Genomic DNA, 23,772 nt, shown 5'->3' with positions numbered 1-23,772 from the left:
TCTGGAGTTGAGGCAGATGTCTTGGATTAGAGTTGAGGCATGTTTACTTAGGCTGTTCTGTATTTGATCTTGGGAGTGGTTGGTTGTCCTTAATGTTCCCTTCATTGGAAGCATCCTCTAATCCCAAAACAGAACAAAAAGTTCACACTAAAAGTCAGAATTTCTTTCAGTAAAAATTTTGCAGTCAAGTTTTATTTCACAATTTAAAATGCTTATTGATGTAGATGCCTTGGCTATTAATGTGCTACACTGCATGCACAAGCACGTCTAACCAGAGATATTTGTGGGTGATTAGTTTCTGCCTCGCATGCCACTGAATTTGGAACTGCTAAACTAGTTTGACATGGGGGTGGGAACTAAAGCGAAAGGGAACCGGAGAGTAGGGTCAGTAAGATTCAAAGAGCAGGCAGGGTGTGGTTGCTAATCATGAGGGTTTGGTGGACTGAAATGCATTTGTTTCAATGCAAGAAGTGTAACAGGTAAGGCAGATGCGCTTAGAGCTTGGATTAGTACTTGGAGCTGTGACGTTGTTGCTATTACAGAGACTTGGTTAAGGGAAAGACAGGGTTGGCAGCTTAACGTTCCAGGATACAGATGTTTCAGGCGGGGGAGAGGAGGATGTGAAAGGGATGGGGGAAGTTGCACTACTGGTTAAGGAGAATCTCACAACTGTACTATAGGAGGACACCTTGGAGGACTCGTACAGTGAGGCAATATGGGTAGAGCTCAGGAATAGGAAGGGTGTAGTCACAGTGATAGGGGTTTACTATAGGCCGCCCAATAACAAGAGGGAGATGGGGGAACAGATATGTAGGCAGATTTTGGCAAGGTGCAGAAGTAACGGGGTTGTTGTGGTGGGAGATTTTAACTTCCCCTATATGGACTGGGACTCACTTAGTGTTAGAACATAGAACTGTACAGCACAGAACAGGCCCTTCGGCCCACGATGTTGTGCCGAGCTTTGTCTGAAACCCAAATCAAGCTATTTCCTCCCTATCATCCCGAAGTACTCCATGTGCCTATGCAATAGCTTCTTAAATGTTCCTAAAGTTTCTGACTCCACTATCCCTGCAGGCAGTCCATTCCACACCCCAACCACACTCTGCGTAAAGAACCTACCTCGGACATTCTTCCTATATCTCCCACCATGAACCCTATAGTTATGCCCCCTTGTAATAGCTCCATCCACCCGAGGAAATAGTCTTTGAACGTTTACTCTATCTATCCCCCTCATCATCTTATAAACCTCTATCAAGTCTCCTCTCAACCTCCTCCGCTCCAAAGAGAAAAGCCCAAGTTCCCTCAACCTTTCCTCATAAGACCTACCCTCCAAACCAGGCAGCATCCTGGTAAATCTCCTTTGCACTCTGTCCAGTGTCTCCACATCCTTCTTATATTGAGGTGACCAGAACTGCACACAATATTCCAAATGTGGTCTCACCAAGGTCCTGTACAGTTGCAGCATAACCCCACGGCTCTTAAACTCAAACCTCCTGTTAATGAACGCCAACACACTATAGGCGTTCTTCACGGCTCTATCCACTTGAGTGGCAACCTTCAGAGATCTATGGATATGAACCCCAAGATCTCTCTGTTCCTCCACATTCTTCAGAACCCTACCTTTGACCCTGTAATCCACATTTAAATTAGTCCTACCAAAATGAATCACCTCGCATTTGTCAGGGTTAAACTCCATTTGCCATTTTTCAGCCCAGCTCTGCATCCTATCTATATCTCTTTGCAGCCTACAACAGCCCTCCACCTCATCCACTACTCCACCAATCTTGGTGTCATCAGCAAATTTACTGATCCACCCTTCAGCCCCCTCCTCCAAGTGTTGGGGGCATGGATGGGGCAGAGTTAGTAAGGAGCATTCAGGAGGGCTTCTTGAAACAGTATGTAGATAGCCCAACTAGGGAAGGGGCCGTACTGGCCTTGGATTGGGCAATGAGCCAGGCCAGGTGGTCGATGTTTCAGTCGGGGACCAGTTCGGGAACAGTGACCACAATTCAATAAGCTTTATGGTACTGATGGATAAAGATAAATGTAGTTCTCAAGTGAAGGTGCTAAATTGGGGGAAGGCTCAATATTCCAGGGTATAAGTGTTTTAGGCGAGACAGAGGAGGGGCTAAAAAAGGTGGGGGAGTAGCGGTATTAGTTAGGGAGCATATTACAGCGGTGCAGAGGGTGGACAATTCAGAGGGGTCATGTAATGAGTTGCTGTGGGTGGAGCTCAGAAACAGGAAAGGTGCAATCACTATGCTGGGGGTATACTAAAGGCCACCTAACAGCCCACGGGAAATGAAGGAGTGGATATGTTAGGAGATTCTGGATATGTGCAAAAAAAAATAGGGTTGTTGTAGTGGGAGACTTCAATTTCCCTGGTTTAGACTGGAAAGTGCTTAGGGCTGGGGGTCTGGATGGGGAGGAATTTGTAAAATGCGTTCTGGAAGGTTCTTTGGAACAGTATGTAGATAGCCCAACTAGAGAGGGGGCTATACTGGATCTAGTTCTGGGAAATGAGCCCAGTCAGGTCGTCAAAGTTTCGGTAGGGGAACATGTGGCAAATAGTGACCACAACTCTGTTAACTTTAGGATAGTAATGGACAAGGATGAGTGCTGTCCTATGGGCAGGGTGCTAAATTGGGGGAAGGCTGACTATAGCCGGATTAGGCAGGAATTGGTGGGCGTTGATTGGGAGAGGCTGTTCGGGTGTAAGTCCACGTCTGGCATGTGAGAGTCTTTTAAGGAACAGTTGATAAGGCTGCAGGACAGGCATGTGCCTGTAAAAAGGAAGGATGGGAAAGGTAGGATTCGAGAGCCGTGGATAACCAGGGAAATTGAGGATCTGATCAAAAAGAAAAGAGAGGTGTACGTTAGGTCCAGGCAACTGAAAACAGATGGAGCTCTGGAGGAATACAGAGAGAGTCGGAAAGAACTCAAACGGGGAGTTAGAAGGGCAAAAAGAGGTCACGAAATGTTCTTGGCGGACAGGATTAAGGAGAATCCTAAGGCATTTTATTCATATGTTAGGAACAAAAAAGTTGTCAGGGAAAAAGTCGGACCCGTCAGGGACAAAGGAGGGGAATTATGCTTAGAACCCAAGGGAATAGGGGAAATCCTCAATGAATACTTTGCATCAGTATTCACAAAGGAGAGGGACTTCACTGGGAGTGTCTTAGAGGGAGGTGTTGACCCGTTAGAGAGAATCTCCATTACAAGGGAGGAAGTGTTAGGTTTTTTAGGTAACATGAAAACTGACAAATCCCCAGGGCCTGATGGCATCTATCCTAGACCGCTCAGGGAGACGAGCGATGTAATTGCTGGGCCTCTGACTGATATCTTTGTCTCTTCGTTGGACACAGGTGAGGTCCCTGAAGATTGGAGGATAGCGTATGTGGTACCGTTATTTAAGAAGGGTAGCAGGGATAACCCGGGCAGTTATAGGCCAGTGAGCTTGACGTCCGTGGTAAGGAGGTTGTTGGAGAGGATTCTTAGAGACAGGATATATGCGCATTTAGAACGGAAAAATCTCATTAGTGACAGACAGCATGGTTTTGTAAGAGGGAGGTCGTGCCTTACAAATTTGGTGGAGTTTTTTGAGGAAGTGACGAAAACCGTTGACGAAGGAAGGGCCGTGGATGTCGTCTATATGGATTTCAGTAAGGCACTTGACAAAGTCCCTCATGGCAGGTTGGTTAAGAAGGTTAAGGCTCATGGGATACAAGGAGAGGTGGCTAGAAGGGTAGAAAACTGGCTTGGCCACAGGAGACAGAGGGTAACAGTCAATGGGTCTTTTTCCGGCTGGAGGTCCGTGATCAGTGGTGTTCCGCAGGGCTCTGTACTGGGACCTCTGCTATTTGTGATATATATAAATGATTTGGAAGAAGGTGTAACTGGTGTTATCAGCAAGTTTGCGGATGACACGAAGATGGCTGGACTTGTGGATAGCGATGAACATTGTCGGACAATACAGCAGGATATAGATAGGCTGGAAAATTGGGCGGAGAAATGGCAGATGGAATTTAATCTGGATAAATGCGAAGTGATGCATTTTGGAAGAACTAATGTAGGGGGGAGTTATACAATAAATGGCAGAGCCATCAAGAGTATAGAAACACAGGTGTGCAAGTTCACAAATCCTTGAAGGTGACAGCACAGCTGGAGAAGATGGTGAAGGCGGCAGATGGTATGCTTGCCTTTATAGGACGGGGTATAGAGTATAAAAGCTGGAGTCTGATGTTGCAGCTGTATAGAACGCTGATTAGGCCACATTTGGAGTACTGCGTCCAGTTCTGGTCGCCGCACTACCAGAAGGACGTGGAGGCTTTAGAGAGAGTGCAGAGAAGGTTTACCAGGATGTTGCCTGGTATGGAGGGTCTTAGCTATGAGGAGAGATTGGATAAACTGGGCTTGTTCTCCCTGGAAAGACGGAGAATGAGGGGAGACCTAATAGAGGTGTACAAAATTATGAAGGGTATATATAGGGTGAACAGTGGGAAGCTTTTTCCCAGGTCGGAGGTGACGATCATGAGGGGTCATGGGCTCAAGGTGAGAGGGGCGAGGTATAACTCAGATATCAGAGGGACGTTTTTTACACCGAGTCGTGGGGGCCTGGAATGTGCTGTCAAGTAGGGTGGTGGAGGCAGACATGCTGGCATCGTTTAAGACTTACCTGGATAGTCACATGAGCAGTCTGGGAATGGAGGGATACGAACGAATGGTCTAGTTGGACCAATGAGCGGCACAGGCTTGGAGGGCCGAAGGGCGTGTTTCCTGTGCTGTGCTGTACTGTTCTTTGTTTTTTGCAAGAATATTAGGCAGAAACTGAAGAATGTAGATTGGGGGCAGATGTTCGAGGGCAAATCAACATCTGGCATGTGGGAGGCTTTCAAGTGTAAGTTGATAGGAATTCAGGACCGGCACATTCCGGTAAGGATGAAGGATAAGCATGGCAGGTTTTGGGAACATTGGATAACGAGAGATATTGTGAGCCGAGTCAGAGAACAAAGAAGCATTGGTCAAGGCTCGGAGGCTGGGAACACAAGAAGCAAGTGTGGAATACAAGGAAAGGAGTAAGGAGAGCTAAAAGGGTCACAAAAAGTCATTGGCCGGCAGAATTAAGGAAAATCCTAAGGCTTTTTAGACATTTATAAAGCGCCAGGGAGAGGGTTGGCCCATTCAATGATGGGAGGGAGTCCATGCGTGGAGCCAAAGGAAATGGGCAAGGTATTAAATGAGTACTTTGCGTCAGTCTTCACCAAAGAGAAGGACTTGGTGGATGATGAGTCTGGGGAAGGATGTGTAGATTGAGTCATGTTGAGGTCAAAAAGGAGGTGGTATTGGGGTTCTTGAGAAACATGAAGGTAGACGAGTCCCCAGGACCTGATGGGATATACCCTAGAATATTGAGAGAGGCAAGGGAGGAAATCGCTGGGGCCTTGAGAGAAATCTTTGTATCCTCACTCGCTACAGGGGAGATCCCAGAGGATTGGAGAATAACCAATTTTGTTCCTTTATTTAAGCAAGGTAGCAAGGATAATCCAGGTAATTACAGGCCAGTGAGCCATATGTCAGTGGTAGGGAAATTATTGGAGAGGATTCTTCGAGACTGGATTTACTCCCACTTGAAAATAAGTGGACGTATCTAGCAAGCGGCAACATGCTTTTGTGAAGGGGAGGTCGTGTCTCAGTAACTTGATCGAGTTTTTTGAGGAAGTGACAAAGATGATTAATGAGGATAGGGCAGTGGGTGTTGTCTACATGGACTTCAGTCAGGCCTTTGACAAGGTCCCTCATGGCAGACTGGTGCAGAAGATGAAGTCGCACGGGATCAGAGGTGAGCTGGTAAGGTGGATACAGAACTGGCTCGGTCATAGAAAACAGAGGGTAGCAGTGGAAGGGTGCGTTTCTGAATGGAAGGCTATGATAAGTGGCGTTCCTCAGGGATCAGTGCTGGGACCTTTGCTGTTCGGAATATATATAAATGGTTTGGAGGAAAATGTAACTGGTTTGATTAGTAAGTGTGCGGACGATACAAAGATTGGTAGATTTGCGGATAGCGATGAGGACCATCAGAGGATACAGCAGGATACAGATCAGTTGGAGACTTAGGTGGAGAGATGGCAGATGGAAATTAATCTGGACAAATGTGAGGTAATGCATTTTGGAAGGTCTAATACAGATAGGAAATATACAGTAAATGGCAGAACCCGTAAGAGCATTGATAGGCAGAGGGATCTGGGTGTACAGGTACACAGGTCACAAAGTGACAACACAGTTAGAGAAGGTAGTCAAGAAAGCATACGGCATGCTTGCCTTCAGCTGGGGCATTGACTTCAAAAATTGGCAAGTCACGTTGCAGCTTTATAGAACCTTGGTTCGACCGCACTTGGAATATAGTGGGCGCCACACTACCAGAAGGATGTGGAGGCTTTGGAGAGGGTTCAGAAAAGATTTACCAGGATGTTGCCTGGTCTGTCGGGCATTAGCTATGAGGAGAGGTTGGAGAAACTTGGTTTGTTCTCACTGGAATAGACTATTTCCTCGGGTGGATGGAGCTATTACAAGGGGGCATAACTATAGGGTTCATGGTGGGAGATATAGGAAGGATATCCGAGGTAGTTTCTTTACGCAGAGAGTGGTTGGGGTGTGGAATGGACTGCCTGCAGTGATTGTGGAGTCAGACACTTTAGGAACATTTAAGCGGTTATTGGATAGGCACATGGAGCACACCAGGATGATAGGGAGTGGGATAGCTTGATCTTGGTTTCAGATAAACCTCGGCACAACATTGTGGGCCGAAGGGCCTGTTCTGTGCTGTACTGTTCTATGTTCTATGGGATGTCGGAGGTTGAGGGGCGACCTGAAAGAAGTCTACAAGATTGAGGGGCACGGACAGTGTGGAAAGTCAGAAGCTTTTTCCCGGGGTGGAAGATTCAATTACTCGGGGGGCATAGGTTGAAGGTGCGAGGGACAAGGTTTAAAGGAGATGTACAAGGCAGATTTTTTACAGAGGGTGGTGGGTGCCTGGAACTCGCTGCCGGGGTAGGTAGTGGAAGCAGATACAATAGTGACTTTTAAGGGGCACCTGGGCAAATGCATGAAAAGGATGTAAATGGAGGGACATGGTCCTTGGGAGGCTAGCGGGTTTTAGTTCAATCGAACAGCATGATCGGTGCAGGCTTGGAGGGCGGAAGGGCCTGTTACTGTGCTGTAATTTTGCTTGTTCTTTGTTCATTGCTGCTTTTAATGTTTGGCCTTTTGATTCAGCGTCTTAAAAATTGGGAAATAAGGGAACGGAAGAAGGCAAGAGACTATGAAAAGGAAGCTGAAAGAGAGGAAGAGAGAAGAAGAGAAATGGTGAGTGTGGTGATGGGGAATGTGAGCCGTATTATGCCAAAGCTCCAAGTTCTCTCAACAGTGCTAAAGGATGCCAACACTCCCAGTACTTTCATTCATCTTAAAATTGGCTTTGCTTTTCCTAGCTTTGTTGGTTTTATGGGATAATGTGACCTCTCTTCCTCCTAATTCTTCCTTTAGCTTGGTTTAAGAGTGTACCTACACTGGTTTAGAATTGTTGTGTAATTGGCACCAGAATTAAGGCCAGGTCGGGCACACTTGAAGTTAATGAAAGTAGTAGGGGCTCAGAAGAAAGGAAGGGGAATGAAAGGCAACATGAGCACAGACATCTTTTGGTGAGTCAAACATGTAAGGTGTCGAAACATAAGAAATAGAAGCAGGAGGAGGCCCTTCAAGCCTGAGCCACCATTCATTATGATCATGGTTGATCATCCAACTGAATAGCTTAATCCCGCCTCCCTCCCCTTACTCCCTCCCCTTACCCCCTCCCCCCTATCATTTGATCCTCATTGCCCCAAGCGTTATATCTAACTGCAATGTTTTGGCCTCAACTATTTTGTGTGGAAGCAAATTCTATGGCTGACCAATCTGGGTGAAGAAATTTCTCATGATCTCTATCCCTGTATCTCCAGACTGTGAGCCCTGGTTCTGGACACCCCCACCATCAGGAAAATCATAGAATCTCTACAGTGCAGACGGAGGCCATTAGGCCCATTGAGCCTGCACCAACAACAATCCCACACAGGCCCTATCCTCGGAACCCCCTTAGTTACCTTGTTAATCTCCTGACACTCACATGGTCAATTCATCTAACCTGCACATCTTTGGAATATGGGAGGAATCCGAAGGAAACCCACACAAGCACATGGAGAACGTGCAAACATCTCACAGTTGTTCAAGGCTGGAATTGAACCCAGGTCCCTGGCGCTGAGAGGCAGCAGTGCTAACCACTGAGCCACCTTCCTCCTTGCACCTACCCCGTCTCGTCCTGTTAGAATTTTATAGGCTTCTATGACATCCCCCTCATTCTTCTGAACTGCAGCAAATATAATCCTAACCGACTCGATCTCTCCTCATGGGTCAGTCCTGCCATCTCAGGGTTCAGTCTGGTAAACCTTCTCTACACTCCCTCTAGAGCAAGAACATTCTCCTTCAGAGAAGGAGACGACATACAATATTCCAGGTGTGTCCTCACCAAGTCCCTGCATAATTACAACAAGATATCCCTGCTCTTGTGTTCGAAACCTCTTGTGATGATGCCCAACATACAATTTGTCTTTTTTACTGCCTGCTGCACCTACATGTTTACTTTCAGTGACTGGTGTATGAAGAAGGTACCCAGGATTTGTTGCACATTTCTCTCCCCTAATTTATGGTCATTCAGATAGTAATCTGCCTTCCCATTTTTGCTACCATAATTATCCAAGTTATACTGCATCTGTCATTCAGTTGCCCACTCACTCAAACTTGTCCAAACCACACTGAAGGATCTCTGCATTCTCCTCACAACTCACCCTCCCACCCAGCTTTGTGTCATTTGCAAATTTGGAGATATGACATTGAGTTCCTTTATCTAAATCGTTCATATATATGTAGTGAATAGTTGGGGTCCCAGCACTGATCCCTGTGGTACCGCACTAGTCACTGCCTGCAATTTGGAAAAAGACCCATTTATTCCTACTCTGTTTCCTGTCTGCCAACCAGTTTTCTATCCATCTCAATACACGACCCCCAATGCCGTGTGCTTTAATTTTGCACGCTAATCTCATACGTGAGACTTTATCGAAAGCCTTCTTAAAGTCCAAAGAAATCACATCCACTGGCTCCCCCTCATCAGCTCTACGAGTTGCATCCTCAAAAAATTCCAGTAGATTTAAGAACAAAGACAGCACAGGAATAGGCCCTTGTAACCACCAAGCTTGCACCATCACATGATGCCTTCCTAAACTAAAGAACTTTTGCCTCTATGTGATCCGTATCCCTCTATTCCCTGCCTATTCATGTATCTGTGAAGATGCCTGTTAAACTTTGCTATTGTATCTCCTCTGGCAGCGCATTCCAGGCACATATCACCCTCTGTGTAATAAACTTATCTGTCACATACATAAACTTTCTCCCTTTTACCTTAAACCTATGTCCCCTAGTAATTGACAAGATTTGTCAAGTATGATTTCCCTTTCATAAATCAATGCTGACTCTGTCTGATCCTGCCACTGTTTTCCACGTGTTGTAATGTGCAGTGGATTTGATTAATCTGGTCACCTGCATACCGAATTTAACAGGGTGAGATAGTGGTTCATGGTGTGATTTAAGGGGTTGCAGGGAGCTGTTTCGAAGATGAGGAGCATGTTTTAAGTTGAAAGCAGAGATATGTTGTGATTGGGAGTAAGGGCGAGTGAAGGTCAGGAAAATAGTTGCTTTATGCCTTCAAACACCAGGAAATGCAAATTTCAGTCCTGAGCAATTCCCACTGAGCACTCATCTTACTGAAAATGAAAGAGAGGTATTGCAAGCAGCAGACAAAATCAAATGCAAGCAGCAGATAAAATCAAAGCCAAGAGTTAGGGATCGAATCATAGCATCCTTACAATGCAGAAGGAGGCCATTGGCCCATCAACTCTGCACCGACCACAATCCCACCCAGGCCCTATCCCCTTAACCCCATCTGCTTACCCTGCTAGTCCCCCTAACACGAAGGGGCAATTTAGCATGGCCAATCAAACTAACTTGCACATCTTTGGAGTGTGGGAGGAAACCCACACTGACCCGGGAGAAAGTGCAAACTCCACAACCCGAGACCAGAATTGAACCTGGATCCATTGCGCTGTGAGGCAGCAGTGCTAACGACTGTGCCACCGTGCCGCCCACAAGAAGAGTAAGAGCGATACAAGTTGAACAAGTTACACAAGTAGCAATAGCAAAGTGAAGAGATGGTAAGTAAAACATTGTAGGCACTGTCTTGATATGTAAAACATTCAGATCGACTGTAACATTTGCAATCTTAGCAGGAAGTAAGCTTTTGTGTTTATTATAAGTTGCAGCTGTTTGGTAGGGCTTTTGTGCAAATAACGAGGAATTCAGCAATTTAGCACCTATTTTTGATCACTTTGCAAAGCCTGATTGAAGCCATGATTGATTACTTGCTTATCAATATGGAGCTAGGCCATACAGGAATCAAGGTTCTTGGCAACATGAGCATTCGGGAAAAGAGTTTATCCCTCTTGAGACAATACATTGTCTCTCTCACTATAACTAGCTTTAGGTGCCAGGAACACAGACTGGAAAGCAAGGCCATCCCAGTGCCCTTCAGTGAAAATGCAGTGTGCTCTGCTGAAATGAAGGAAGAAAATAACAAAGACTTTTTTGGAACTGGAGATTTGGTTTTACTTTTTAAACATTCCAAATACACCCATTAATAGCAAGGCTTTTGGCTTTAAAATAACTTGCAACTTAAATGCAATATGTCTCTTTACAGGCAAAGGAAGCAAAAAGACTGAAAGAGTTTTTGGAAGATTATGACGATGACCGAGACGATCCGAAGTATTACAGGTAAATTTAGTCTTTCTCAAACATGTCTGAAACATCCGGTTACGTTTTGGGTGTCTTATGCCTGCATTATGTGAAATTATTTCGTTGTTTAATCTTAGAGGGAGTGCTTTGCAAAAACGCTTAAGGGATCGAGAAAAAGAAATAGAAGCAGATGAAAGGGATCGCAAGCGAGAGAAGGAGGAGCATGAGGAGATTCGACAGCGTTTGCTGGCAGAAGGGCATCCTGACCCAGACGCTGAGCTTCAAAGGGTAAATCACAGCTGAATATTAGTCACTGCCTCACTGCTGTTCTAGATGTGTAACATTTAGAAATATTTACAAATATTGTGAACAAAGCATTTTAATTCAAATGTAAACGAGTAACATTTCATAACTTGTATTATTGATTGGGCAGCTAGTAAAAGGGGTGGCTGAATTTCAACTGAAAATTTAGGAAAATATAGTTAATTTACAGAGTTAACATTCCAAAATGCATTCCTGGAGGCAGTATTTGTCGGTTAAGTTGGCAAAACAATTAATTTAAGAATGTAGCTGGTTGAAGTCATTCTTTTAACTTTGATCTATCTAAAATTTCATATGAGAAAGAGATATATTTGAATGATGGGAATTTGCCCCCATCACCCCTTCCATAATGGAAGAGCCAAGTAATTCACACTCCAACATTAGTATATAGAACATAAGAACGAGGAGCAGGAGTAGGCCATCTGGCCCCTCGAGCCTGCTCCGCCATTCAATAAGATCATGGCTGATCTTTTCGTGGATTCAGCTCCACTTGCCCGCCCGGTCGCCATAACCCTTAATTCCTTTACTGATCAAAAATGTATCTATCCTTGCCTTAAAAACATCCTTGCCTCAACTGCTTCACTGGGCAGGGAATTCGACAGATTCACAACCCCTTGTGTGAAGAAGTTCCTCCTCAACTCAGTCCTAAATCTGCTCCCCCTTATTTTGAGGCCATGCCCCCTAGTTCTAGTTTCACCTGCCAGTGAAAACAACTTTCCTGCTTTTATCTTATCTATTCCCTTCATAATCTTGTTTCTATAAGATCTCTCCTCATTCTTCTGAATTCCAATGAGTATAGCCCCAGTCTACTCAGTCTCTCCTCGTAAGCCAACCCTCTCAACTCCGGAATCAAGCTAGTGAATCTGCTCTGCACCCCCTCCAGTGCCAGTATATCCTTTCTCGGGTAAGGAGACCGAAACTGCACACGCTATTCCAGATGTGGCCTCACCTTATACAGCTGCAACATAATCTCACTGTTTTTAAACTCAATCCCTCCAGCAATGAAGGACAAAATTCCATTTGCCGTCTTAATTACCTGCTGCACCTGCAAACCAGCTCCTTGTCATTCTTGCACAAGGACACCCAGGTCCCTTTGCACAACAGCATGCTGGAATTTTTATCATTTAAATAATGGTCCATTTTGCTGTTATTCCTAGCAAAATGGATGACCTCACTTTTACCAACATTGTACCCATCTGCCAGACCCTCGCCCACTCACTTAGACTAATCTATATCCCTTTAAGACTTCCAGCATCCTCTGCACATTTTGCTCTGCCACTCACCTTCGTATCATCTGTGAATTTTGACACACTACACTTGGTCCCCAACTCCAAATCATCTACGTAAATCGTAAACAATTGTAGTCCTAACACTCTTCCCTGAGGCACACCACTAGTCACTGATCGCCAACCAGAAAAACACCCATTTACCCCCACTCTTTAGAAATCATAGAAACCCTACAGTGCAGAAGGAGGCCATTCGGCCCATCGAGTCTGCACCGACCACAATCCCACCCAGGCCCTACCCCCACATCCCTCTAACCTACGCATCTCAGGACTCTAAGGGGCAATTTTTTTTAGCATGGCCAATCAACCTAACCCGCACATCTTTGGACTGTGGGAGGAAACCGGAGCACCCGGAGGAAACCCATGCAGACACGAGGAGAATGTGCAAACTCCACACAGACAGTGACCCAAGCCGGGAATCAAACCCGGGACCCTGGAGCTGTGAAGCAGCAGTGCTAACCACTGTGCCACCGTGCTGCCCCTTTGCTTTCTGTTAGTTAATGAATCCTCTATCCATGCTAATACATTAGCCGTAACACTGTGCACCTTTATCTTATGCAGCAGTCTTTGGTGCGGCACCTTGTCAAATGCCTTCTGGAAATCCAGATACACCACATCCACAGGTTCCCCATTGCTCACTGTACATGTAATGTCCTCCAAGAATTCCACCAAATTAGCCAAACATGACCTGCCCTTCATGAACCCATGCTGCATCTTACCAATGGGACAATTTATATCCAGATGTCTCGCTATTTCTTCCTTGATGGATTTGAGCATTTTCGCGACGACAGAAGTTAAGCTAACCGGCTTGTAGTGACCTGCCTTTTGTTTACCTCCTTTTTTAAACAATGGTAAACAGCAAATGTGACGCCAATCTGTGGGGACCACCCCAGAGTCCAGCGAATTTTTGTAAATTACCACTCGTGCATTTGCTATTTCTCCCGCCATTTCTTTTAGTACCCTGGGATGCATTCCATCAAGACCAGGAGACTTGTCTACCTTTCGCCCCATTAGCTTGCCCAACACTATCTCTTTTGTGATAGTTTTTAGGTCCTCACCTGCCATAGTCTTCCTGTCATCAATTTTTGGCATGTTATTTGTGTCTTCCATTGTGAAGACTGACACAAAATACTTGTTCAATGCCTCAGCCATTTTCTCATTTCCAGTTATGACATCCCCCATCTCATCCTCTAAAGGACCAACGTTTACTTTAGCCATTCTTTCTTGTTTTATATATATTTGTAGAAACTTTTGCGATCTGTTTTTATATTCTGAGCTAGTTTACTCTCATCCATCTTACTTTATCGCTTTTTTCGTGGCTTTTTGTTGACCTTTAAAGATTTCCCAAACTTCTTGTTTCCCACTAATCTTTGCCACTTTGTATGCCTTTTCTCTCAATTTGATACCCTCCTTTATTTCCTTAGATATCCATGGCTGATCATCTCTTTTTCACAGTGAGAAGCCTCACAACACCAGGTTAAAGTCCAACAGGTTTATTTGGTAGCAAAAGCCACTAGCTTTCGGAGCGCTGCTCCTTCGTCAGGTAAGTGGGAGTTCTGTTTACAAACAGGGCATATAAAGACACAAACTTCATTTACAAAATAATGGTTGGAATGCGAGTCTTGACAGGTAATCAAGTTTCAAAGGTACAGACAATGTGAGTGGAGAGAGGGTTAAGCACAGGTTAAAGAGATGTGTATTGTCTCAAGCCGGGCCAATAGTGAGACTTTGCAAGTCATGGGGGCTACAGATAGTGTGACATGCATTCTTGGACACGCATCTCCATCGAGGACGGTCATCTCAGCACTTCACTGTACCGCAAGCCCACGGATAACCTCATGATGCTCCACTTCTCCAGCTTCCACCCCAAACACGTTAAAGAAGTCATCCCCTACGGACAAGCCCTCCGTATACACATGCTCAGATGAGGAGGATCACAACAGACATCTCCAGACGCTGAAAGATGCCCTCAGAAGAACAGGATATGGCGCTTGACTCATCGATCGACAGTTCCGACACGCCACAGCGAAAAACCACACCAACCCCCTCAGAAGACAAACACGGGACACGGCGGACAGAGTACCCTTCATCGTCCAGTACTTCCCCGGAGTGGAGAAGCTACGACATCTTCTCCGGAGTCTTCAACATGTCATTGATGAAAACGAACATCTCGCCAAGGCCATCCCCACACCCCCACTTCTTGCCTTCAAACAACCGCACAACCTCAAACAAACCATTGTCCGCAGCAAACTACCCAGCCTTCAGGAGAACAGTGACCACAACACCACACAACCCTGCCACAGCAACCTCTGCAAGACGTGCTGGATCATCGACACGAATGCCATCATCTCACGTGAGAACGCCATCTACCAGGTACACGGTGCATACTCTTGCAACTCAGCCAACGTTGTCTACCTGACACACTGCAGGAAAGGATGTCCTGAGGCATGGAACATTGGGGAGACCATGCAGACGCTATGACAACGGATGAATGAACACCGCTCGACAATCACCAGGCAAGAGTGTTCTCTTCCTGTTGGGGAACACTTCAGCGGTCACGGGCATTCGGCCTCTGATCTTTGGGTAAGCGTTCTCCAAGGCAGCCTTCACGACAATGCAGAATCGCTGAGCAGAGACTGATAGCCAAGTTCCGCACACGAGGACAGCCTCAACCGGGATCTTGGGTTCATGTCACACTATCTGTAACCCCCATGACTTGCCTGGGCTTGCAAAATCTCACTATTGTCCCGGCTGGAGACAATACACATCTCGTTAACCTGTGCTTAACCCTCTCTCCACTCAGTGTCTGTACCTTTGAGACTTGATGACCTGTAAAGACTCGCATTCCAACCATTATTTTGTAAATTGAGTTTGTCTTTATATGCCCTGTTGGTGAACAGAACTCCCACTTACCTGACGAAGGAGCAGCGCTCCGAAAGCTCATGGCTTTTGCTACCAAATAAACCTGTTGGACTTTAACCTGGTATTGTGAGACATCTTACTGTGTTTACCCGAGTCCAACGCCAGCATCTCCACATCATATCTCTTTTTCTAGAAATCACCATAGAAACCCTACAGTGTAGAAAGAGGCCATTCGGCCCATCGAGTCTGCACCGACCACAATCCCACCCAGGCCCTACCCCCATATCCCTACATATTTTACCCGCTAATCCCTCTAACCTACCCATCTCAAGACACTAAGGGGCAATTTTAGCACGGCCAATCAACCTAACCTGCACATCTTTGGACTGTGGGAGGAAACCGGAGCACCTGGAGGAAACCCACGCAGACACGAGGAGAATGTGCAAACTCCACACAGACAGTGACCCAAGCCGGGAATCGAACCCAGGTCCCTGGAGCTGTGAAGCAGCAGTGCTAACCACTGTGCTACCGTGCCGCCCTTCCTTATCACTGGCACATACTTTTGCTGAGCACTGTGAAAGATCGCTTTGAAAGTCCTCCACTGTTCCTCAATTGTCCCACCATAAAGTATTTGCTCCCAGTCTACCTGAGCCAACGCCTCTCTCATCCCTTTTATAGTTTCCTTTGTTTAAGCACAAGACACTGGTATTGGATTTTACCTTCTCACACTCCATCTGTATTTTAAATTCAACCATACTGTGATCGCTTCTTCCGAGAGGATCCCTAACTGTAAGATCATTAATTATTCCTGTCTCATAACACAGGACCAGATCTAGCATAGCTTGCTCCCTCGTAGATTCCATTACACACTGTTCAAGGAAGCTATCATGGACACATTCTATGAACTCCTCCTCAAGGCTGCCTTGACCGACCTGGTTTGACCAATTGATATGTCGATTAAAATCCCCCATGATAATTGCTGTACAATTTTTACATGCATCAGTTATTTCTTTGTTTATTTCTTGTCCCACCATGATGTCATTATTTGGTGGCCTATAAACTATGCCTGTCAGTGACCTTTTCTCCTTACTATTTCTAATTTCCACCCAATGGATTCGACCTTTTTTTTTCTCCATAGAACCTATATCATCTCTCACTACTGCCCTGATGTCATCTTTAAATATCAGAGCTACACCACCTCCCTTACCTTCCTGTCGGTCTCTCCGAACAGTCTGATACCCCTGGATATTTAACTCCCAGTCGTGACCATCCTGCAACCATGTCTCTGTAATGGCCACTAAATCATACTCGTTCGCAATGATTTGCGTCATCAACTCATTTACCTTGTTTCGAATGCTACGAGCATTCAGATAAAGTGCCCTTATGATAGTTTTTGTACCTTCTTTTTGAATTCTAACACTTCCACTAAAAACATCTTCTGAGTTCTCCTTCCTTTTCACTTTTTTCTGATTTTTGATGTCGTTGGAACCTTCACCCCCCATTTTGTCCTTGCTCCCTCCTTCTTGGACTCCTTACATAGGTTCCCATCCCCCTGGCATATTAGCTTAAACCCTCCCCAACCGTTCTAGCAAACACTCCCCCTCGGGCATCAATCCCAGTCCTGCCCAGATGTTAACCCGTCCAATTTGTACAGGTCCCACCTCTCCCAGAACCGGTCCCAATGCCCCAGGAATCTGAAACCCTCCCCCAACACCCATCTCTTCAGCCACGTATTTAGCCGATATATTCTGTCATTTCCACTTTGACTAGCACGTGGCGCCGGTAGTAATCCTGAGATCACTACCTTTTGAGGTCTGATTTCTTAACTTTCTTCCTAGCTCCCTCTATTCTTCTTTTAGGACCTATGTTGTTTGTATCAACGTGTACTACGACCGCTGCCTGTTCACCCTCCCCCTTCAGAACGTCCTGCAGCCGCTCCGAGACGTCCTTGACCCTAGCACCAGGCAACATACCATCCTGGGGTCTCGTTTGCGGCCACAGAAACGCCTGTCTATTCCCCTTACAATTAAATCCCCTGTAACTATTGCACTGGCACACTTTTTACCCCTCCACTCTGCAGCAGAACCAACCGTGGTGCAACAAGTTTGGCTGCTGCTGCTTTCCCTGGAGAGGTCATTCCCCTCAACAGTATCCAAAGCCGTATATCTATTTTGCAGGGGAATGGCCACAGGAGATTGTTGCACTACCTGCCTATTTCTCTTGCTCTGTCTGGTGGTCACCCATTCCCTTCCTGCCTAACTATTACCAATAATCAGAAAAGCCTCAAAATTTTGTGAACTTTTTCATTACTTCAAGTATTTTCAAACCTCGGGACTTTCCTGTCAGTATTCTGTGAACCTATAACTTACTACAATGCTAAGGGGCATAATGTAGATGTAACTAGGCTTAATTTGCTTTGGTAGAAGACAACTGAACCATGGAACACATACTTTGCTTACGAATGGAAATGTTGAACAGTTTCATATCTATTGCTTGTTTGAACCCTGTTAAATGCCAAGCTAGGAAGAAGGGTGCAATTGAGTTGATAGGTTTCTATATAAGCCATACTACTAATTTTGCTGTAACCATTTTGGCATGAGATCACCATGGTGAGGCATGAATTTGCACCATTGATGGGTGATAGCAGGGAGGGGAAAATAACTTGCGTATTTAGTGATTGTGTCCAACATAGCCTCGCCACACAGGAAAGTTGGCTGCGTTCGCTGATGACCTTGGGGAGGTCCCCCAAGATATTAGATTTCATGATTTCATGTGTGGTTTGTGGAAGGAGTGGACTTAAATGTCTTGTTACATGTTATCATCTTGTGTGCAGATGGAACAGGAAGCAGAAAGGCGGCGGCAACAGCCAATCAAGCAGGAGCCAGAATCAGAAGAGGAGGAGGAGGAGGAGGAGAAGCCAGAGAAAGAGGAGCGACGGGATCAAGAGGAGGAAGAGCCAGAGCAGAAACCCTGCCTTAAACCCACCTTGCGTCCTATTTGTTCTGTTCCCTCTGTTTCATCAGCAAGTGGAAATGCTACACCCAACACTCCAGCAGATGAATCTCCCTGTGGCATTATCATTCCACATGAGAATTCTCCAGATCAACAGCAAGAGGAACAGCGGCCTAAAATAGGGCTGAGCCTCAAATTAGGTTAGGTACTATAAGTTAACACGATATATAACTTGCTACTGATAATGAATTGTCTTTTGTTAAAATACTGTTTCTCATTCGTAACCTTTTAAGCAACATTGTTCTTTCACTTTTGGGATCTGGAATTAATTTGAGCCCAGACGAATAAGATTAGTCTTCTGGCTGGATGAATGCGGTGTAAAATCAGTTTGGGAAATCTTGGACCAGTTACTGGTGGCCATGAGCTACTGGTGGAAAGCTGGCACGAGAAATAGCACTATTGGTGAAAGGGACACCAGTAATGTTTGGTACAGTTGTTTGGTTGTACAGAACTTCTGAGTATTGCTGAAAAAAGACCTGTCAAAACTATCTTGCATTCATCAGGGCACTTCAAGAATGCCAGTATATGAGGAAAACAACAGTTTATACTGTATGAGATGAAAATGCTGATTAGTTGGCAGGTGGATTCTAGTAGAGGCGTTACATAGAACATAGAACAGTACAGCACAGAACAGGCCCTTCGGCCCACGAAGTTGTGCCGACCTTCATCTGAAACCAAGATCAAGCTATCCCACTCCCTATCATCCTGGTGTGCTCCATGTGCCTATCCAATAACCGCTTAAATGTTCCTAAAGTGTCTGACTCCACTATCACTGCAGGCAGTCCATTCCACACCCCAACCACTCTCTGCGTAAAGAACCTACCTCTGATATCCTTCCTATATCTCCCACCATGAACCCTATAGTTATGCCCCCTTGTAATAGCTCCATCCACCCGAGGAAATAGTCTTTGAACGTTCACTCGATCTATCCCCTTCATCATTTTATAAACCTCTATTAAGTCTCCCCTCAATCTCCTCCGCTCCAGAGAGAACAGCCCCAGCTCCCTCAACCTTTCCTCATAAGACCGACACTCCAAACCAGGCAGCATCCTGGTAAATCTCCTCTGCACTCTTTCCAGCGCTTCCACATCCTTCTTATAGTGAGGTGACCAGAACTGCACGCAATATTCCAAATGCGGTCTCACCAAGGTCCTGTACAGTTGCAGCATAACCCCCACGGCTCTTAAACTCCAACCCCCTGTTAATAAAAGCTAACACACTATAGGCCTTCTTCACAGCTCTATCCACTTGAGTGGCAACCTTTAGAGATCTGTGGATATGGACCCCAAGATCTCTCTGTTCCTCCACAGTCTTCAGAACCCTACCTTTGACCCTGTAATCCACATTTAAATTTGTCCTACCAAAATGAATCACCTCACATTTATCAGGGTTAAACTCCATTTGCCATTTTTCAGCCCAGCTTTGCATCCTATCTATGTCTCTTTGCAGCCTACAACAGCCCTCCACCTCATCCACTACTCCACCAATCTTGGTGTCATCAGCAAATTTACTGATCCACCCTTCAGCCCCCTCCTCTAAGTCATTAATAAAAATCACAAAGAGCAGAGGACCAAGCACCGATCCCTGCAGCACTCCGCTAGCAACCTGCCTCCAGTCCGAAAATTTTCCATCCACCACCACCCTCTGTCTTCGATCAGACAGCCAGTTACCTATCCAATCGGTCAACTTTCCCTCTATCCCACACCTCCTTACTTTCATCATAAGCCGACCATGGGGGACCTTATCAAACGCCTTACTAAAATCCATGTATATGACATCAACCGCCCTACCTTCATCAACACACCTAGTTACCTCCTCAAAAAATTCTATCAAATTTGTGAGGCACGATTTGCCCTTCACGAATCCGTGCTGACTATCCCGGATTAATCCGCATCTTTCTAAATGGTCGTAAATCCCATCCCTAAGGACCTTTTCCATCAATTTACCAACCACCGAAGTCAGACTAACCGGTCTATAATTACCAGGGTCATTTCTATTCCCTTTCTTAAACAGAGGAACAACATTTGCCACTCTCCAGTCCTCTGGCACCATCCCCGTGGACAGCGAGGACCCAAAGATCAAAGCCAAAGGCTCTGCAATCTCATCCCTTGCCTCCCAAAGAATCCTAGGATACATTTCATCAGGCCCAGGGGACTTATCGACCTTCAGTTTATTCAAAACTGCCAATACATCCTCCCTCCGAACATCTATTTCCTCCAGCCTATTAGCCTGTAACACATTCTCTTCCTGAAAAACATGGCCCCTCTCCTTGGTGAACATTGAAGAAAAGTATTCATTCATCACCTCGCCTATCTCTACTGATTCCATACACAAGTTCCCACCACTGTCCTTGACCGGCCCTAACCTCACCCTGGTCATTCTTTTATTCCTCACATAAGAGTAAAAAGCCTTGGGGTTTTCCTTGATCCGACCCGCCAAGGACTTCTCATGTCCCCTCCTAGCTCTCCTCAGCCCCTTTTTCAGCTCGTTCCTTGCTAACTTGTAACCCTCAATCGAGCCATCTGAACCTTGTTTCCTCAATGCGACATAAGCTTCCCTCTTCCTTTTCACAAGACATTCCACCTCTTTTGTGAACCACGGTTCCCTCACTCGGCCATTTCCTCCCTGCCTGACAGGGACATACCTATCAAGGACACCCAGTATTTGTTCCTTGAAAAAGTTCCACTTTTCATCAGTGCCTTTCCCTGACAGTTTCTGTTCCCATCTTATGCCCCCTAATTCTTGCCTAATCGCATCATAATTACCTCTCCCCCAATTGTAAGCCTTGCCCTGCCGTCCGGCCCTATCCCTCTCCATTGCAATAACAAAAGACACCGAATTGTGGTCACTATCTCCAAAGTTCTCTCCCACAACCAAATCTAACACTTGGCCCGGTTCATTTCCCAGTACCAAATCCAATGTGGCCTCACCCCTTGTCGGCCTATCCACATATTGTGTCAGGAAACCCTCCTGCACACACTGCACAAAAAGTGCCATTGAGAATGCATCAAAGAAAGAACAAAGAACTTTACTGCACAGGAAACAGGCCCTTCGGCCCTCCAAGCCTGTGCCGCTCCTTGGTCCAACTAGACCAATCGTTTGTATCCCTCCATTCCCAGGCTGCTCATGTGACTATCCAGGTAAGTCTTAAACGATGTCAGCGTGCCTGCCTCCACCACCCTACTTGGCAGCGCATTCCAGGCCCCCACCACCCTCTGTGTAAAAAATGTCCCTCTGATATCTGAGTTATACTTTGCCCCTCTCAGCTTGAGCCCGTGACCCCTCGTGATCGTCACCTCCGACCTGGGAAAAAGCTTCCCACTGTTCACCCTATCTATCCCCTTCATAATCTTGTACACCTCTATTAGATCTCCCCTCATTCTCTTCTTTCCAAGGAGAACAACCCCAGTCTACCCAATCTCTCCTCATAGCTAAGACCCTCCATACCAGGCGACATCCTGGTAAACCTTCTCTGCACTCTCTCCAACGCCTCCACGTCCTTCTGGTAGTGCGGCGACCAGAACTGGACGCAGTACTCCAAATGTGGCCTAACCAGCGTTCTATACAACTGCATCATCAGACTCCAGCTTTTATACTCTATACCCTGTCCTATAAAGGCAAGCATACCATACCTTCTTCACCACCTTCTCCACCTGTGTTGCCACTTTCAAGGATTTGTGGACTTGCACACCTAGGTCCCTCTGTGTTTCTATACTCCTGATGACTCTGCCATTTATTGTATAACTCCTCCCTACATTATTTCTTCCAAAATGCATCGCTTCGCATTTATCTGGATTAAACTCCATCTGCCACCTCTCCGCCCAATTTTCCAGCCTATCTATATCCTGCTGTATTGCCCGAAAATGCTCTTCGCTATCCGCAAGTCCAGCCATCTTCGTGTCATCCGCAAACTTGCTGATTACACCAGTTACACCTTCTTCCAAATCATTTATATATATCACAAATAGCAGAGGTCCCAGTACAGAGCCCTGCGGAACACCACTGGTCACAGACCTCCAGCCGGAAAAAGACCCTTCGACCACTACCCTCTGTCTCCTATGGCCAAGCCAGTTCTCCACCCATCTAGCCACCTCTCCTTGTATCCCATGAGCCTTAACCTTCTTAACCAACCTGCCATGTGGGACTTTGTCAAATGCCTTACTGAAATCCATATAGACGACATCCACGGCCCTTCCTTCATCAACCGTTTTTGTCACTTCCTCAAAAAACTCCACCAAATTTGTAAGGCACGACCTCCCTCTTACAAAACCATGCTGTCTGTCACTAATGAGATTGTTCCGTCCTAAATGCACATACATCCTGTCTCTAAGAATCCTCTCCAACAACTTCCCTACCACGGATGTCAAGCTCACCGGCCTATAATTTCCCGGGTTATCCCTGCTACCCTTCTTAAACAACGGGACCACATTCGCTATCCTCCAATCCTCAGGGACCTCACCCGGGTCCAAAGAAGCGACAAAGATTTCCATCAGAGGCCCAGCAATTTCATCTCTCGTCTCCCTGAGCAGTTGAGGATAGATGCCATCAGGCCCTGGGGCTTTGTCAGTTTTAATGTTCCCTAAAAAACCTAACACTTCCTCTCTTGTAATGGAGATTTTCTCTAACGGGTCAACACCTCCCTCCGAGACACTCCCGGTTAACACGCCTCTCTCCTTCGTGAATACCGATTCAAAGTATTCATTTAGGATCTCCCCTATTCCCTTGGGTTCTAAGCATAATTCCCCTCCTTTGTCCCTGAGAGGTCCGATTTTCTCCCTGACAACTCTTTTGTTCCTAACGTATGAATAGAATGCCTTAGGATTCTCCTTAATCCTGCCTGCCAAGAACATCTCGTGACCTCTTTTTGCCCTTCTAACTCCCCGTTTGAGTTCTTTCCTACTCTCTCTGTATTCCTCCAGAGCTCCATCTGTTTTCAGTTGCCTGGACTTAACGTACGCCTCCCTTTTCATTTTAATCAGATCCTCAATTTCCCTGGTTATCCACGGCTCTCGAATCCTACCTTTCCTATCTTTCCTTTTTACAGGCACATGCCTATCCTGCAGTCTTATCAATAGTTCCTTAAAAGACTCCCACATGCCAGACGCGGACTTACCCTCGAACATCCTCTCCCAATCAACATCCACCAATTCCTGCCTAATCCGGCTATAGTCAGCCTTCCCCCAATTTAGCACCCTGCCCGTAGGACAGCACTCATCCTTGTCCATTACTATCCTAAAGTTAACAGAATTGTGGTCACTATTTGCCACATGTTCCCCTACCGAAACTTTGACGACCTGACCGGGCTCATTTCCCAGAACTAGGTCCAGTATAGCCCCCTCTCTAGTCGGGCTATCTACATCCTGTTCTAAAGAACCTTCCAGTACGCATTTTACAAATTCCTCCCCGTCAGGACCCCCAG

General features: G+C 45.9%; 1 protein-coding gene across 8 annotated transcripts in view; it reads left to right on the top strand.

The window, feature by feature from the left end:
- rbm25b (RNA binding motif protein 25b) overlaps nt 1–23,772 on the top strand; it is a 129,967-nt gene that overhangs the window by 62,738 nt on the left and 43,457 nt on the right. For all 8 annotated transcript variants that reach the window (XR_013500013.1, XR_013500011.1, XR_013500012.1 and 5 more), the window contains exons 12-15: nt 7,273–7,362; nt 10,838–10,911; nt 11,010–11,160; nt 18,175–18,493. Coding sequence is in view for 4 of the 8 variants with exons in the window: in XM_078233698.1 (XP_078089824.1) it covers nt 7,273–7,362; nt 10,838–10,911; nt 11,010–11,160; nt 18,175–18,493 (634 nt within the window). In the remaining 4 variants the exon portion in view is untranslated. The remainder of the gene's footprint in view (nt 1–7,272; nt 7,363–10,837; nt 10,912–11,009; nt 11,161–18,174; nt 18,494–23,772) is intronic.

This window comes from Mustelus asterias, chromosome 18 (genome assembly GCF_964213995.1).
Source record: "Mustelus asterias chromosome 18, sMusAst1.hap1.1, whole genome shotgun sequence".
Lineage (NCBI taxonomy): Eukaryota > Metazoa > Chordata > Chondrichthyes > Carcharhiniformes > Triakidae > Mustelus > Mustelus asterias.
Note: the sequence above shows the minus strand (reverse complement) of the source record. Positions and strands in the feature narration are given on the sequence as shown.